This window comes from Oncorhynchus masou, chromosome 1, assembly GCF_036934945.1.
Source record: "Oncorhynchus masou masou isolate Uvic2021 chromosome 1, UVic_Omas_1.1, whole genome shotgun sequence".
Taxonomy (NCBI): domain Eukaryota; kingdom Metazoa; phylum Chordata; class Actinopteri; order Salmoniformes; family Salmonidae; genus Oncorhynchus; species Oncorhynchus masou.
Window position 1 is genome coordinate 22,958,738 of NC_088212.1, and position 16,300 is coordinate 22,975,037.

At 42.5% G+C, this 16,300-nt stretch overlaps 1 protein-coding gene across 1 annotated transcript in view; it reads right to left on the reverse strand.

The window, feature by feature from the left end:
* The window catches only part of LOC135539461 (voltage-dependent N-type calcium channel subunit alpha-1B-like), a 183,754-nt gene that overhangs the window by 98,499 nt on the left and 68,955 nt on the right, over positions 1–16,300 (reverse strand). The window contains exons 4-6 of the mRNA XM_064965362.1: positions 11,929–12,020; positions 11,530–11,682; positions 11,147–11,334 (exon numbers count right to left, since the gene is read on the reverse strand). Of these exons, the coding sequence (XP_064821434.1) occupies positions 11,147–11,334; positions 11,530–11,682; positions 11,929–12,020 (433 nt within the window). The remainder of the gene's footprint in view (positions 1–11,146; positions 11,335–11,529; positions 11,683–11,928; positions 12,021–16,300) is intronic.

The window sequence follows — 16,300 nt, forward strand, 5'->3', positions numbered from 1 at the left end:
GAGACAACGATAAACACCTGCCTCTGATTGAGAACCACTCCAGACAGCCATAGACTATGCTAGATACCCCCACTAAGCCACACACCCAACACCTAACAACACCCCAAGACAAAACACACCACAATAAACCCATGTCACACCCTGGCCTGACCAAATAAATAAAGACAAACACAATATACTACGACCAGGGCGTGACAGACAGACTGGGCTCTCTCTTTGTTTTGCTGCTCCACCATTGAAGTAGCTAGCTAACCCACCCAGACCGACTGGGCTCTCTCTTTGTTTTGCTGCTGCACCAGTGAAGTAGCTAGCTAACCCACCCAGACAGACTGGGCTCTCTCTTTGTTTTGCTGCTGCACCAGTGATGTAGCTAGCTAACCCACCCAGACTGGGCTCTCTCCTTGTATTGCTGTTGCACCAGTGATGTAGCTAGCTAACTCACCCAGACAGACTGGGCTGTCTCCTTGTATTGCTGCTGCACCAGTGATGTAGCTAGCTAACCCACCCAGACAGACTGGGCTCTCTCCTTGTATTGTTTTTGCACCAGTGATGTAGCTAGCTAACCAACCCAGACAGGTGTGGCTCTCTCCATTGCATAGAGTCATCATCCATCTCTGCTCCCTGAAACATTTCACAAGTGACTAATCAATACAGCAATCAGACAAACAAAGCAAGGAGCAGCAGGCTGGGTGGGTGACACAACTGCACAGCATACTGACTGATGATTTCCACAGACTCAACAGTTTACAACCAACATCCTCCCAACAGGTCCATATATGCAGCTAACTAAAGGTACACACATAAAGTTACTATATAATGACATAATACTAGAGACTAAGCTACTTGGTAGACCATCACTTATAATATGCTCTTAGCTGGTGACAGATAAACAGAGATTTGAACCCTGGCTGAAAGAAGAGAGGGAATACACAAGCAACCCCATAAGCCTCAATGAGCTTCACCTAAAAGGGCAGCCATCAATCCAGGGGAGTTAGCATTTTCAAGACTAACCCATCACAACATTGAGGAGAGTGGTCATTCAGAGTGTGGCATAAAATACATTGAGTGTCGTAAAAACTGGGCAAACATCAGGAAAATCTGAATTTGGATTCCGTGACGCAGTTAGCCTCAGTTAGTGGAACCACTTTATCTGTCCAGGTAGCAGCTAACCTAGCTGATAACTAGCTAGCAAGCTAGCAAGGTTTCCTTGACAGCTTTAACACAGCCCGCGACGCGGTTAGCCCTTGTGGCTGGGGCTGTGAATTATCCCAGGCTGGTGGATGTCTGAATCCCTGATGTTAGTTGCTGTTTAATTCTGTCCTATGTCTTGCCATATCTGGAACTGTGTGGAGTACCAGCGTTGCTACCTTAGCATGTAAAGTCAAAGGTGGGAGTAATGGAGAGGACAGTGTTTCTCTATCACAGGTGAAATATATTTTAAACAAACTAAAAGGGTTCTACAAGCAATTGTTACAACAACAGGAAAAAAGCTTCAAAAGCTTTATCCAAATAGTGCTGGACTCAACTAACAAAAGAATAGACAATCTGACCAGAGAGATCCAGGACCTTAAGAACCATTTTCAGTTCTCCCAGGGAGAGGTGGATGTCCTGAAAGAGACTTGCAGCAAGATGACATCAAACTGTAAGTCCTCTTGAGATGACATCAGCACTTACTGTGATTGGTTATTAACAATGACTGGGAAAACAGACTATCTAGAACACAGTTGTCAAACTCCTTCCACGGAGGGAGAAATATCTGTGGGTTTTCGCTCCTCCCTTGACTGATGAATTAAGGTCACTAATCAGTAAGGAACTCCCTTGACCTTGTTGTCTAGGTCTTTATTAAAAGGAAAAAACAAAATCCTGCAGACACTAAGCCCTCCATGGAATGAGTTTGACAGCATGATCTAGAAGGACAATCCAGTAGAAATAACATTGTTGTGGATGGCATAGCAGAGTCTTCACATGAGAACTGGGCCGAGTGTAGAGAAAGTAAGACAAATTATTACTGAAAAGCAGCCGATGGATCATACGAAGATTGAGGTGGAGTACACCCACAGGTATGGAGAACATGTAACCAGTGTTAACCTGTTTAAAGGTCTTACTCACATTGGCTATGGAGCATGAGATCACACAGTCACCCGGAACAGCTGGTGCTCTCATGCATGGTTCAGGGTTGCTTGCCTCGAAGCGAGCATAGAAGACATTTAGCTCATCTGGTAGGCTTGCGTCGCTGAGACACTCAGACTCCACCAGAGTTGGCATAATAGGATTAGCAGGATTTCTTATAAGCGTCTGGATTACTGTCCTTAAAAGCGGCATATCTCGCCTTCAACTCAGTGCGGATGTTGCCTGTAATTCAAGACTTCTGGTTGGGCTATGTACGTACGGTCACTGTGGGGCAGAGCACGTGAGCAGAGCAGAGCAGAGCGAAGAGCGTAGCTTGCCCAATTTGCTTGGAGCGGGAGCGAGATTTCCAAAGGCTGGAGCGTCGTCCTTCTCGCCCGCTCCAATTTCACTTCAGTAGCGCTCCAGTAGCACTCACTTCACGAGCTCAGGGAATGCCTGCCCCAGCATGCATTTGTAGTCTAATTGCGTGCTGCTATAGCCCCTTGCTTTAGCTACTGTCATGTAGTTTGCAAAATATTTTCATAAAAAAATTGATAACACAGGTGTTAAACCAAGGTGAGGGAGTGCTGGGATTTAGTCTCCGCAATTAAAGAATCATTGTGGACTCTGAATAGACACATATCCCAAAAGCATGCTATGCGCACATGCTAAAAGAAAGGAAGGAGGTGGGTAGATAACTAAGTGTGTCATTGTAGTATTTATAAACTAAACATCAGATCTCTTAAACGTTTTGTTCATTTCCTTTCTATTATCTATACTATAGGCCATAATTGATTTTGGCCCAATAGGCCTGGCATTTTACCATGTTCAAGGAGCTTTCCGTTTTGATTGGGTTATTTTGTCTAAAAACCTTAAGGCCTACCTACAGAAAAATACAAAAAATAACTCTGCATCTCTGCCCAGCCTGGCAAGAGTGGTCAAAAGGGTGTTAAACATCCTCAGTGGCTCTGCAAGTGTGGAGAGGATATTCTCTGCTGCTGGCCGGCTCTCCATGCACCATCGCATGAGCCTGAAGCCACAGACTGGCATTTCTAAAAATGATAATAAAAATGATGTCATTTTTCATTTAATTTGTGTTTAAATGCTGAGGGCTTTATGTCTTCACAATATATTCACAATATATTTCTTTGTAGCTATAGCCTTGAAATAATTTAAATAATATGGTCTAAATACACATTTTTTACATTCCGTGTGTCACGTTCTGACCTTTATTTCCTTTGTTTTGTCGTTATTTAGTATGGTCAGGGCGTGAGTTGGGGTGGGCAGTCTGTTTGATTTTCTATGATTTTGGGATTTCTATGTTTCGGCCTAGTATGGTTCTCAATCAGAGGCAGGTGTTGTTAGTTGTCTCTGATTGAGAATCATAATTAGGTAGCCTGGGTTTCACTGTTTGTTTGTGGGTGTTTGTTTCCGTGTCTGTGTTTTTCGCCACACGGTACTGTTTCGGTTTGTTCACGTTTATTGTTTTTGTATTCATAGTGTTCAGTTTATGTTTTTAAATAAACAACCATGGACACTTACCACGCCGCATCTTGGTCCGATCCTTGCTACACGTCTTCAGAGGAAGAGGAAAAAATCAGCCGTTACACCGTGTCTGGTTCCTGACCTATTTAGTGTATTTAAATGCTGTTTAATATGACATGTAGCCTATTTGAAATGATGGTCGCTTCTTACATTCACGTTTTCATGTTTATTCAAATACTTTTCATTCAAATCCATATGGTTTGGTTTCCATACTTAAAAACCAATTGGTAGGTCCAGGTATCACAAAAATAGATGGTGTTGGTTAAATTGTGATTTTAATGAATGGAGCGCAGAGTGGTTTTTAGTGGAGCAGTAGGAAAGCATATGGTGCATATGCACCGCTACCATGAGTGATGAGCGGGATTTTCAACAGCTCAACTCCGCTCACATGCTCTGCTGAGGAGACAACATCATTGGTGCACTTATTAATGAATCCGGTGACTGATGTGGTAAACTCCTCAATGTTAGTGGATTAATCCCAAAGCATATTCCAGTCTGTGCTCGCGAAACAGTTTGTAGCTTAGCATCTGCTTCATTGTACCACTTCCGTATTGATCGTGTCACTGGTACTTCCTGTTTGAGTTTTTGCTTGTAAGCAGGAAACAGGAGGATAGAGTTATGGTCTGATTTGTCAAAAGGAGGGCGAGGGAGGGCCTTGTCTGCATTTCTGTGTGTAATGACTTACTATCTCATAATTATCACTTAGTATCTCATTATTGTGACATAGAATCTCATAACTATGACTTACTACCTCATAATTATGACTTGCTGTCTCATAATAATGACTTACTATCTCATAATTATAGCTTACTCTCTCATAATAATGACTTACTCTCTCATAATATTGATTTACTATCTCAATTATAGCTTACTATCTCATAATAATGACTTACTATCTCATAATTATAGCTTACTATCTCATAATAATGACTTACTATCTCATAATTATAGCTTACTATCTCAAACTCGGTCAGATGTTTATTTTTTTGGTGGCATGAACGAGCTTCCATAATTTAGAGAGGACAAATCTTGTGACAGACAGATCTAAACAGAGTGCATCTATCCTCTCTGCTCATGCAGCCTCCTCCCCTCCTCCCCTCACTACGTTTGCATTGTAAACATGGTGTTATCTGTTGCCAGGATTCCATCAGAAGAACTGGAAGAGTGCCCGCTTTTTACAGGTGGTTTGGAATCCATGTCTGAGTCACATGGAGGCCAGGGCCCTCTCTTCCGGGTCAAGTTGTCATCTGACCTTTCCCTGACCTTGCACTGGACCTCACAGAAACAAAACCAGGAAAATATACAATGGATGGAATTCATTTTTGACCCGTTTTTCACATGTTGAGCATGTATTTTGTCCTACAAGCCTCACTATGCCTCTATGAGGCTTTGCTGAGAAAAGCTACACGAAAACATTCTCCTGTCCCCCTGGACATTTCTGGGATTGCACACACATCGCCCCAGTCTCCCCCATTAGGGAGAAGGGAGCAGGCAATAGCATGGTATCACATTACATCAGACTGGAGTGTGTTAATCTGAAAGGGAGCCAGGCCAGTGAACACAGCATAGGCTCTCTCAATTCAATTCAATTCAATTCAAGGGCTTTATTGGCATTGGAAACATGTGTTAACATTGCCAAAGCAAGTAAGGTAGATAATATATAAAGTGAAATAAACAATAAAAATTAACAGTAGACATCACACATACAGAAGTTTCAAAACAATAAAGACATTACAAATGTCATATTATATATATATACAGTGTTTTAACAATGTACAAATGGTAAAGGACACAAGATAAAATAAATAAACATAAATATGGGTTGTATTTACAATGGTGCGTGTTCTTCACTGGTTGCCCTTTTCTCATGGCAACAGGTCACAAATCTTGCTGCTCTGATGGCACTCTGTGGAATTTCACCCAGTAGATATGGGAGTTTTTCAAAATTGGATTTGTTTTCGAATTCTTTGTGGATCTGTGTAATCTGAGGGAAATATGTCTCTCTAATATGGTCATACATTGGGCAGGAGGTTAGGAAGTGCAGCTCAGTTTCCACCTCATTTTGTGGGCAGTGAGCACATCCTCTCTCTCTCACTCTCTCTGCACTGCCCTTTGTTAGGGCCAAAACAGCACTGTGCTACTGCTATTGCATCAGGGACCTTTTACAACTATTTACTACATAGAAAACACACCATTTCGTTTCTGCTCATACCGCTAGTGCATTAAGAGAAGGATATTTCTCACCAGAGGAAGGATATTTCTCACCAGAGGAGCAAAGGATTGTGGGGAAGGGTGAGATTTGGTCCACTCACACAGACAGCATCGTGAAGAAGGCGCAGCAGCGCCTCTTCAACCTCAGGAGGCTGAAAAAATTTGGCTTGTCACCAAAAGCACTCACAAACTTCTACAGATGCACAATCGAGAGCATCCTGGCGGGCTGTATCACCGCCTGGTACGGCAACTGCTCCGCCCTCAACCGTAAGGCTCTCCAGAGGGTAGTGAGGTCTGCACAACGCATCACCGGGGCAAACTACCTGCCCTCCAGGACACCTACACCACCCGATGTTACAGGAAGGCCATAAAGATCATCAAGGACATCAACCACCCGAGCCACTGCCTGTTCACCCCGCTATCATCCAGAAGGCGAGGTCAGTACAGGTGCATCAAAGCTGGGACCGAGAGACTGAAAAACAGCTTCTATCTCAAGGCCATCAGACTGTTAAACAGCCACCACTAACATTGAGTGGCTGCTGCCAACACACTGACACTGACTCAACTCCAGCCACTTTAATAATGGGAATTGATGGGAAATGATGTAAATATATCACTAGCCACTTTAAACAATGCTACCTTATATAATGTTACTTACCCTACATTATTCATCTCATATGCATACATATATACTGTACTCTATATCATCGACTGCATCCTTATGTAATACATATATCACTAGCCACTTTAACTATGCCACTTTGTTTACATACTCATCTCATATGTATATACTGTACTCGATACCATCTACTGTATCTTGCCTATGCTGCTCTGTACCATCACTCATTCATATATCCTTATGTACATATTCTTTATCCCCTTACACTGTGTATAAGACAGTAGTTTAGGAATTGTTAGTTAAGATTACTTGTTGGTTATTACTGCATTGTCAGAACTAGAAGCACAAGCATTTCGCTACACTCGCATTAACATCTGCTAACCATGTGTAAGTGACAAATAAAATTTGATTTGATTTGATTTGATTTGAGATTTAATAGAAAGAGAAGGGAACATGAAGACAACAGTGTCAGTAGCTTCTAATTTATGTTAGCTGTAAACATCCATATGATTAGCACTCATTGGGATTGGATGATTGAAACAACAATACTGATGGACACAACTTTAAAGGAATATAACTATCCCAAGATGACTGAGAGATCGAACCATAGAGATACAATATAATACTATTTATTTCTGTGGATCGAACATCCAATATGAGCGTTCTCTCCCATGCCATCTGAGTGTTCTATCTGAGACTGAGACATACAGTACATTAGGTGAAGTTATCAGGGCTGATAGATGACAGGGCTGATGAAGAGAACACAGGTCCCTAACGACAGACAGGAAATTAGATGTGCCAACGAGGGCTGTCTCTCTGCCCCAACACCTCAATCAGAAACACCAGCTGTCGTATTTGAGCAGACCTCCCGAACCTGAGGCCACATTACCAGGCTATCAGTTGGACCAGGCAGAGACCGAGCAGAACAAACAGCCTTATGATGAAAACGATCATCTCAGCATGCCCTCCCTCCCGTGCTCAAAGGCTAATTCTGGATTAAAAGACAGTCATTCAATGTGATTATTAATCATGCTAATTGTGACACTCTCCGTGTCCGAATACCCATACTTGAATCCTAAATTGTAGGCCGTTTGAGTATGCAAAAAAATACATTTGCAACATTTTGAAAATCGAGTATACTTTAAATGCCAGGATGTCATTCTCATTTTGGCTTTGACAACGGCTGATCAATTAGATATGGGAATGTGCTACCAAAATCAACGAATAGCGGGAAACAATGCAATCAAGCATGAATGTTTGAGAGTATGTGAATTTTATACTAATTTTGCCTCTTCATCAAGTAGAATTCGATGCACACTTTTCCACAATGCATTGGAAGAGATGGGCAGCAAGTGATATGCCCTAGTTCTTTTCAAGTAGCAAAACAACAAAACTAGGCTACTTAATTGGGAAGATGTCGAATAGCGAAGCTTCTGAAAACAGAAGACAGAAGACTTTTAAACTAAATACTTTACCGCCTTTTTTATTTCTGAATGCATCGGCACTCTGGACTCAGGATGTGGCTGCTGTAATGATGTCATTTTATTCAGGCCTTTTGATTTGAACATATAGATTGTTTTAGTTTTGTAGGCTAGACTACCTATGTAATTTATGGATCAAGCCTTGGCAGTCATTCTGATCTCTTTCCCAATGATCAATGCTTTAGTTTATTATGTTGCTGTCCAGTGGGTCTGACTTGGCCATGCACACGACTGTCCACGTTTCTCCGTACAATAGCCTTTTGGTTTGAACATGTGTAACGTTTTGGTGTCTGTACTAGGCTATTTGATTGAATGAATATGTGTTACGGCACTTTGGTTTCACTGATAAATATTTGTTATCTGTTTCTGTCTTCAGTCCCATACAGCCCATCTCGGATACAGTAGATGGCTAAGGTATAGGTTGAATGTGATCGTCTGCCTATAACCAGCCCGAATATGCTTACAACTCCCTTCCTATTCTATTCAGGGTTAAATTAATAATTAAATCATAATTAAATTAATAGCTAAATTAATAGAATTGGAAATGAGCTATTATCAGTCTGGTTAATGCCATGCATGTCTGGTGAATATGGAAAAATCCACCCGCCCTCCCCACCTACTCAGCCAGTCAGGATCCGCTACTGCGTTCCGGCCGTGTATTTGACGATGAATACATAGTATGCAGTTTAAGTATGGCTATTCAGACACGGCCAGTGTCTAATGCTGATGGAGAAAAGGGGGAAAATATGCCCCACAATATTGAACGCAGAGATGTAATGTGTACTATTATGGACTGAACCAAGGATCAGATCTATTCAGCAAACTTGATAAGCAGTCAATAAAGAGTGGATCAACTTCAGTAGGACACTTCAAGTGAATTGGAGTAACAGCTGACAGAGGAATGTGATTTCAGATAAACCATCATGAAGTCACATAGTTGGTCACTCTCAGCATTCTGAGCATGTCTCCCCTCCCTCTATTTCAGGGGAGAGAGAGCTGGAAAGATATAGATCCCTCCTCAGCTGGAAGACTCCTCCCTCTGCCAGCGTCGGGGTAGCAGAATGGCACTGTGTTGCTAAGCACCGGGGAAGAGAGAGGTGTAGCAGAGTGAAGTGGCGGGCGCCAGAAGACTGGCATATGCTGCTCCCCATCAGGCGTGGCAGTAGAGCGGGCATGAAGCTGGGAATGAGACACCACATGTGTCCATCCCTGGCTGTTTCTGAAGGAGCCTCCTTAATATAGACCAGTGGTTCCAAAATTGTAGGGTCGGAAGGGGGGGGGGATGGAGAACCCCCTCCACTCAGTCAGGCTTTCAACTTACTCTTGGAAGTTTTAATAGTAATGTGCACAAGGAGCCATTTTGAAAGTTGGTAGTGCATCAGCAGTTTTCTTCTTGTCATGTCAGTCATTGCAGACATTTGAGAGATGTTCATAACCTGTCAGAAATGTCCAGATCAACTAGCCCATGTCAGCTAATGATTTTTAGCTAGTTTTTTTAACTCATTGATATTGTTGTAATGTTTGACTCAGATATCACATGAACACACATAAAACTTGACTAAATGTGTATATTAAAACTGCAACAGTTTCTTTCCACCCCATGGCAAATACAAACAAACGTGACACGCAGGCTGAGTGAAAAGGTTTGGGAACCACTGATATAGAGCACGGGGTGCATGGATGTGCATGGTTTAACATAGAGACTACTGTATTCACACAACATGCTTCTATCAGCTATTGATAATTTACTGTCAAGTATTGGAGCTCAGCGAGTATTGTTTAAAAATGCTGTAGAAAATCCTACCAAGAGACAAATGCTGAGAGTGGTGTATAAATGAATCAATTCTGAACGCAACAGTATCCTAAAAACACCCACAGAAAGTCTCATTGCAAAATAGTAGATTGACACCATCTCCCTGTCCCAACTTTACAGCTTTCGGCAGCAAAACAGCTATTGAGTAATCCAATCCCATTCCTAGGAAAGGCTCCACAGGTTGTAGAGAATAAACACACTGTCTTCTCACTCAAGCTATTAAACATTTCACACTGTTACACAAGCATATCCTTTTTCATTATCTAAATGTGACTCTTATGCAAATGTCACAGGCTGGGATTTGTTGACCAGGAATAAACCTTGAGTCTGTCTCTAACATGAAGCGGCCCTGTGACTCAGCCTTCCACATCCAGCAGACTCCGTCTCTGTCTAATAATGCCTCCAGGGTGCACTGGGACTGTACTACCAACCTGGGACAACGCTCCATGCACACAACAACCAGTTTACATGTCACTATTCAAGATCAAATCTTCTCACAAGTTTTTTCCCCACTCCAAACATTTCCACAAAAAAGGTCCTATTCTATAGTGAATAACATGGAAAAGAGAGCAAATCGAAAACATGAGCTCATGGTGCGCAACATTTCTATAGGGCTATGCAATTGCATTAGAAAACAGTTTATTAAAAAGAGGAGGATCCCATCAGCTTTCTATAGGCCAGGCCTACTATATTTATTTCTCAACTTTCCTAATATTAAGCACATTGCTTCGCTTTGCAATAGGAGTACAGGCTAGCTGGCTGGCATGAACGTTTGCTATTAAAGTGCATAGATGACATGTTTTCCCCCTGCTCTGAGACAGGTGCATGATAATTGTCCATTCTAAATCAAAACTCATTTCACACATATTATTTAGTATATGTAAAGACAAAATGATTAGATCCAGCAACCTTCCGGTTACTGGCCCAACGCTCTAACCACTAGGCTACTGCCACCCCAGTGTAGAGCCTAACTGGCATACATAGGCAGCACGTGAGTTTCAAAATTGGGGAAGATAATTTTCACCATAAAAATATACCTTTATAATAAACCATTACATGCATTATCGCATTTGAGGTCATTTTTGCGAATGGCATTTTCCCTCTGATCGCATTTTTGAACATTTGCGCTTATAGTTTACTGCCGTGTGAGCATTGCTGCACTTGTAATGTGAAGAAATAGCCTAATACTTTATCAACAATATGAGGCTGTTGCACCAGCAGTTGTATTAATTTGATATTTATGTAATCCCACAACTGTCCCAGACTATGTTTGGGAATATTTATTTCTCATACAGAAGGACAAGTTGACCAATAGAATAGGTCAACTTTTGTTACATCACAGTAAAATGTACAGTAGGGTGAACTCACGTTATAGAGGATGTCCACCCATCCCTCCATGGTGATGCACTGGAAGACGGTCAGAATAGCAAAGAGGATGTTGTCAAAGTTGGTAATGCCGTAGTTGGGACCGATCCAGTATTCCTGACACACAGTTCCATTCTCACAGGTCCTCGCTGGAGCCTCCAAACCACAGGGGAACTCTGCTGCCTGCTCACCTGAGAAACACACAAACACAACAAGGTAAGTTCTGTGCGCAAACATGCAAACACAGACGAACATGCTTACAGTAGCTCCCAGATCTATAGGCTGTAGCTCAGTACATCATTTATATCAACTCTACATATGCAAGTTATAGCAGTTACACAAAACACAGGTGACTAAGATTTCATAGCGATGTGCATTGTGCATACCTGTATCAGTCCTGAAGCAGGTCCGGTGGAACTTTCCCATGTAAAAGTCCAGGCCGATGATGGCGAACATGAGTATAGCGAAGAAGAGCAGCATGCCAATCTGCAGCAGAGGCACCATGGCTTTCATGATGGACTTTAGAACTACCTGAAGACCTGAGAGAGAGTGCACAACACTCTCATGTTGTAGTTTTAACACGCATCACAGGAGAGACCCCAAATGGCCCTTTAAGTTCCTTCATTTAACATTTCTGGTTATCAGAATGACATAAGATGACATGAATAAAAATTAAATATAGAAATACATGTTTTAACGCTTAAATGGCAAACTTCAAAAATGTACATATCCAAACATAATATTGTTTCTCCTTTTTCCAGTGAATCCAAAGTTATTGTACTTACTAGGGATTCCAGACACCAGTTTCAGTGGCCTCAGGACCCGTACTGCCCTCAGAGTTCTCAAGTCAAAGTCTGCTCCCACTGTAGCCAGCATCCTGGTCACAATCAAACAGACAATCAGACTGACAATACTACAATCTGTACCACTATCCATCATAAACATACAATATATCATTTGCATTATGAACGATTGAGGAAATTCAAGAGCTTCAATATACCATTCATTCCCATCTCCAAACATTACATTCCTGAAAACAATGAGGAATGATTCCTTGTGTATTATTAAAACCATTATCTAGCATTTCACGCCAATGTCAAATTTCTCCAGCATTCATGAAGGACTTGTATGTGAGATAAATCTAATTATAAACTGGGTGGTTTCAGCCCTGAATGCAGATCGGCTGACACCCATGATACATCAGACATAATAACATAAGTATGACAAAACATGTATTTTTACTGCTCTAAGTACGTTGGTAACCAGTTTCTAATAGCAATAAGGCACCTTGGGGGTTTGTGGTATATGGCCAATATACCACGGTTAATGGCTATATCCAGGGACTCCGTAATGCGTTGTGCATAAGAACAGCCCTTAGCCGTGGTACGTTGGCCATATACCACACCCTCTCGTGCCTTATTGCTTAAATGTCTCTGGAAAAGACGGCCTATGCATTGTATTACCTAATAATACAGGGGCTATCATGCGCTTTGTGTCAGACACTTATGTGTAATAGAGTATCAGCGGAGTGGTTTAGAATACATTACTACATCATCTGCAGCATCTACCAGGAGAGAGAGACAGTGTGGAGAATATGAATGATTTCACATGGATGTTGATATGCAGAGGGGGCCTTGACACAGAGAGTGAATACACAGCAAATTTGCTTATTGAATTTTTACAACCACAGTGTTACATTTTATACTTTCTTGTAAATATGTGACTACCTCAAAATAGTGTTAAACTAACACTTTTCAAAGAGTGTTGGGAACCCTAACACCAAGGACGTTGCAAATTCCAACTTAAACATTTTTATTTTTAGAGCTGATATTGTTAACACTTTCTCAGTGTTAAGGAATCAACATCTGTGGTGTTACAGTAACTAGGTTTGAGGTGTTGTTTTAACACTGTAGGGTGTAAAGCCTTATTTGCATATTTATTTCCCAGTGTGCCTTTCGAGTGAATTTTAGAGGTACCAGTACCGCCCATGACTGAGTTTGCTAGTGACAGAGACATGATTGATGCATTGGATGGCTTTCAGAGTACCTAAGTTAATATTTTATTATAAATATTGTATTTTATATGACAATATATCACATTTTTTTCACAATACCATACTTCAACATCACAGTTTTACCCTAACACAGTGGTCTGAAACTCCTGGTTTGCAGGCCACATTGGCAAGTCACATTATGCTGGCTCGCAAAGTGTTATATGATTTCTATTTGCATCCAACCAGAGTTAGGATAGCCAACAATTGGATATTTTAATCCCCTGCAACTGAGGTTAGAATTACTGCCAAGGTAAGGAAGATTGATAGATGACACTACCTAAACTGGAACAACCATCTCAATAAATAAGTCCTACCACTTACAGATGGGATTAGTTTACAGAAATGTATGTTATTTATCTTTGTGTAGTGTAAGATCAATTAATCCATGTGCATGCAGGAACATGGATATATGGCCAAAAACAAACTATTCTAAAAAGCAACCTTCCACAAAGCATGCTTGAAAAATCAATTTGTAAGTCGCTCTGGATAAGAGCGTCTGCTAAATGACTTAAATGTAATGTAAATGTAAATATAGAGGCCCCTCCCATGTCTTTTTCACTTTGAAAGAGTTCATGGAAATTAACTCAACACAGTCAAGTAACACCACCACACGGTGTTGATTCCACTGTGATTCAAGAAACACTTCATTTATTCACTGCAGGGGGTGTCAATTTCCAGCCTACTGGGGTTAACCCCACTACAATCAACACTGAGATTTTAACACCCGCAAATTGTCTGTGTAGCAGCTCATTAGAAATAACTAATTCAGATCCTCACTTTCCTTTTAGATTTCAGATGAAGAACCATTTCCTCATTCTCCTGGGGATCTGACTGCATAATCAAGACACTTCTGCCTAAAACCTCACCCCCATCGTAAGAGGATCTGACTGCACTCTCATAGTCTCACAGAGGAGAGGATGGGAGAGAGGAGAGCTGAAAGAGAGAGAAGGGGAGGGAGGAGAGGGGAATAGCTCCGGGGGAATAGTGTCATTGCTCAGCCTCTCCAATCTGAGGGAGGGGACAGCAGAAAGCATGGGAGGGGGGCAGCAGAAAGCATGAAGGAGGGGACAGCAGAAAGCATGAGGGAGGGGACAGCAGAAAGCATGATGGAGGGGACAGCAGAAAGCATGAGGGAGGGGACAGCAGAAAGCATGAGGGAGGGGACAGCAGAAAGCATGAGGGAGGGGACAGCAGAAAGCATAGGGAGGGGACAGCAGAAAGGAGGGGGGGACAGCAGAAAGCATGAGGGAGGGGACAGCAGAAAGGGGACAGCAGAAAGCATGGGGGAGGGGACAGCAGAAAGCATGAGGGATGAGGGGGGCAGCAGAAAGCATGAGGGAGGGGACAGCAGAAAGCATGAGGGAGGGGACAGCAGAAAGCATGAGGGAGGGGACAGCAGAAAGCATGAGGGAGGGGACAGCAGAAAGCATGAGGGAGGGGACAGCAGAAAGCATGAGGGAGGGGACAGCAGAAAGCATGAGGGGGGACAGCAGAAAGCATGATGGGGGGACAGCAGAAAGCATGATGGAGGGGACAGCAGAAAGCATGAGGGAGGGGACAGCAGAAAGCATGAGGGAGGGGACAGCAGAAAGCATGAGGGAGGGGACAGCAGAAAGCATGAGGGAGGGGACAGCAGAAAGCATGAGGGAGGGGACAGCAGAAAGCATGATGGAGGGGACAGCAGAAAGCATGACAGAGGACACAGAGATGTTGGTGTAGCTGCTAGTGAATCCAATTACTAATGGCAAAAGAAAGGTTTCAACATTACCTAAAACACAAACTGTTTTTAGAATAATACGATCATGAAGTATACTTCATATTAACCAGAATAATATACCTTGCTTTGTGAAAATGTGTGCCACTTTAGGACTCTACTGTATGCAACAAAGATGTGATACCCCCAGAAAATAGATTAACATATGGAAAGTAGGAGTGGGGTCTCTGCCAGTATAGCTTCACTGCAAGGCGGTGAAACCTAGAATTGTTTTGGTTCTTTCCATTAAAACTGACATTTCCTTCCCTTTCCCCTGGATGTGAATTAATCACAGCCTACTAAAACACTCCCAGATGGGATTACCTTCATTACAAAGGAAAGAAGTAGGAAATGAAGTGAATCTCATTTTCCCCACATCAACTAGTACGTATCAGACTCTAGAAAATATATGGTACGGCTGGAGAGGAGATGGCCATCATCTCTCGCTTATGGCTTCTCCCAGTGAGAACACCCCGTCTCCTAGCATGATCTGCCTTGCTATTCTAATGTTCCAGACTGCAGCTGGCATCCTGATATATAGATAACTTATCTTCAGTGAAATCAGCCTCCCAAGACTCCCTCTCCTCTCTGCTCTGATCAGAGCACTTTGCTTTTCTGCCTGCCTGCCTGCCTCCCTCCCTGCCTGTTTGCCTGCCTGCCACTATAGAAAAGACAGAAAGCCTCAGGACCTGGTACATGCTCCCAACTGAACCAATCCCAACATGAGGCAGCACACTGGTATGGCCAACACAGTGGTCCCTGGTATGGCCTCATTTTCAGGGCTTATATTGTAGCTTTACAATATATTGCTTTAATATTCCAAAAACAGGTTTGAGGTGACAATGAATGACAAAAGTTCAACACCAACCCAACCAGGACCTATCTGACTCGGATATTACTGGGGTTTAAGTTCTGGCTGTGCCACTGCTTCAGCCACCAGAGAGAACAAAGCAGGTGTGTGTGTGTTTCCCCATATTCAAAGTGGCCAGCATGGGTCAGAGGACAGTGCAGTGAGAGGCCTACACTGGGCTGCTCCCAGGGGTCTTTCTTCAAGTGGATTAGAGACTCTTTCTGCCATCTCTCTATCTATACTTACGCCTGCCAGCAGACAGAGCAGACAGAGGGAGCACAGTGAGGGCAGTGAAAACAGAGCGCCAGCCAAAGACAGCATTACGATGTTGCCCGAGCATTGCAGAGTAAGGGAGACTATGAAATGCTAGTCCCTTAAGTATAGGCCTCCACTAAGCTAATGTAAGAGGTACAATGTGGCAGATATCGTTCTTCACTATGAATATAGAAGCTCCACTAAGCTGTAAGAGGTACAACGTGGCAGATGTCTTTCTTCACTATG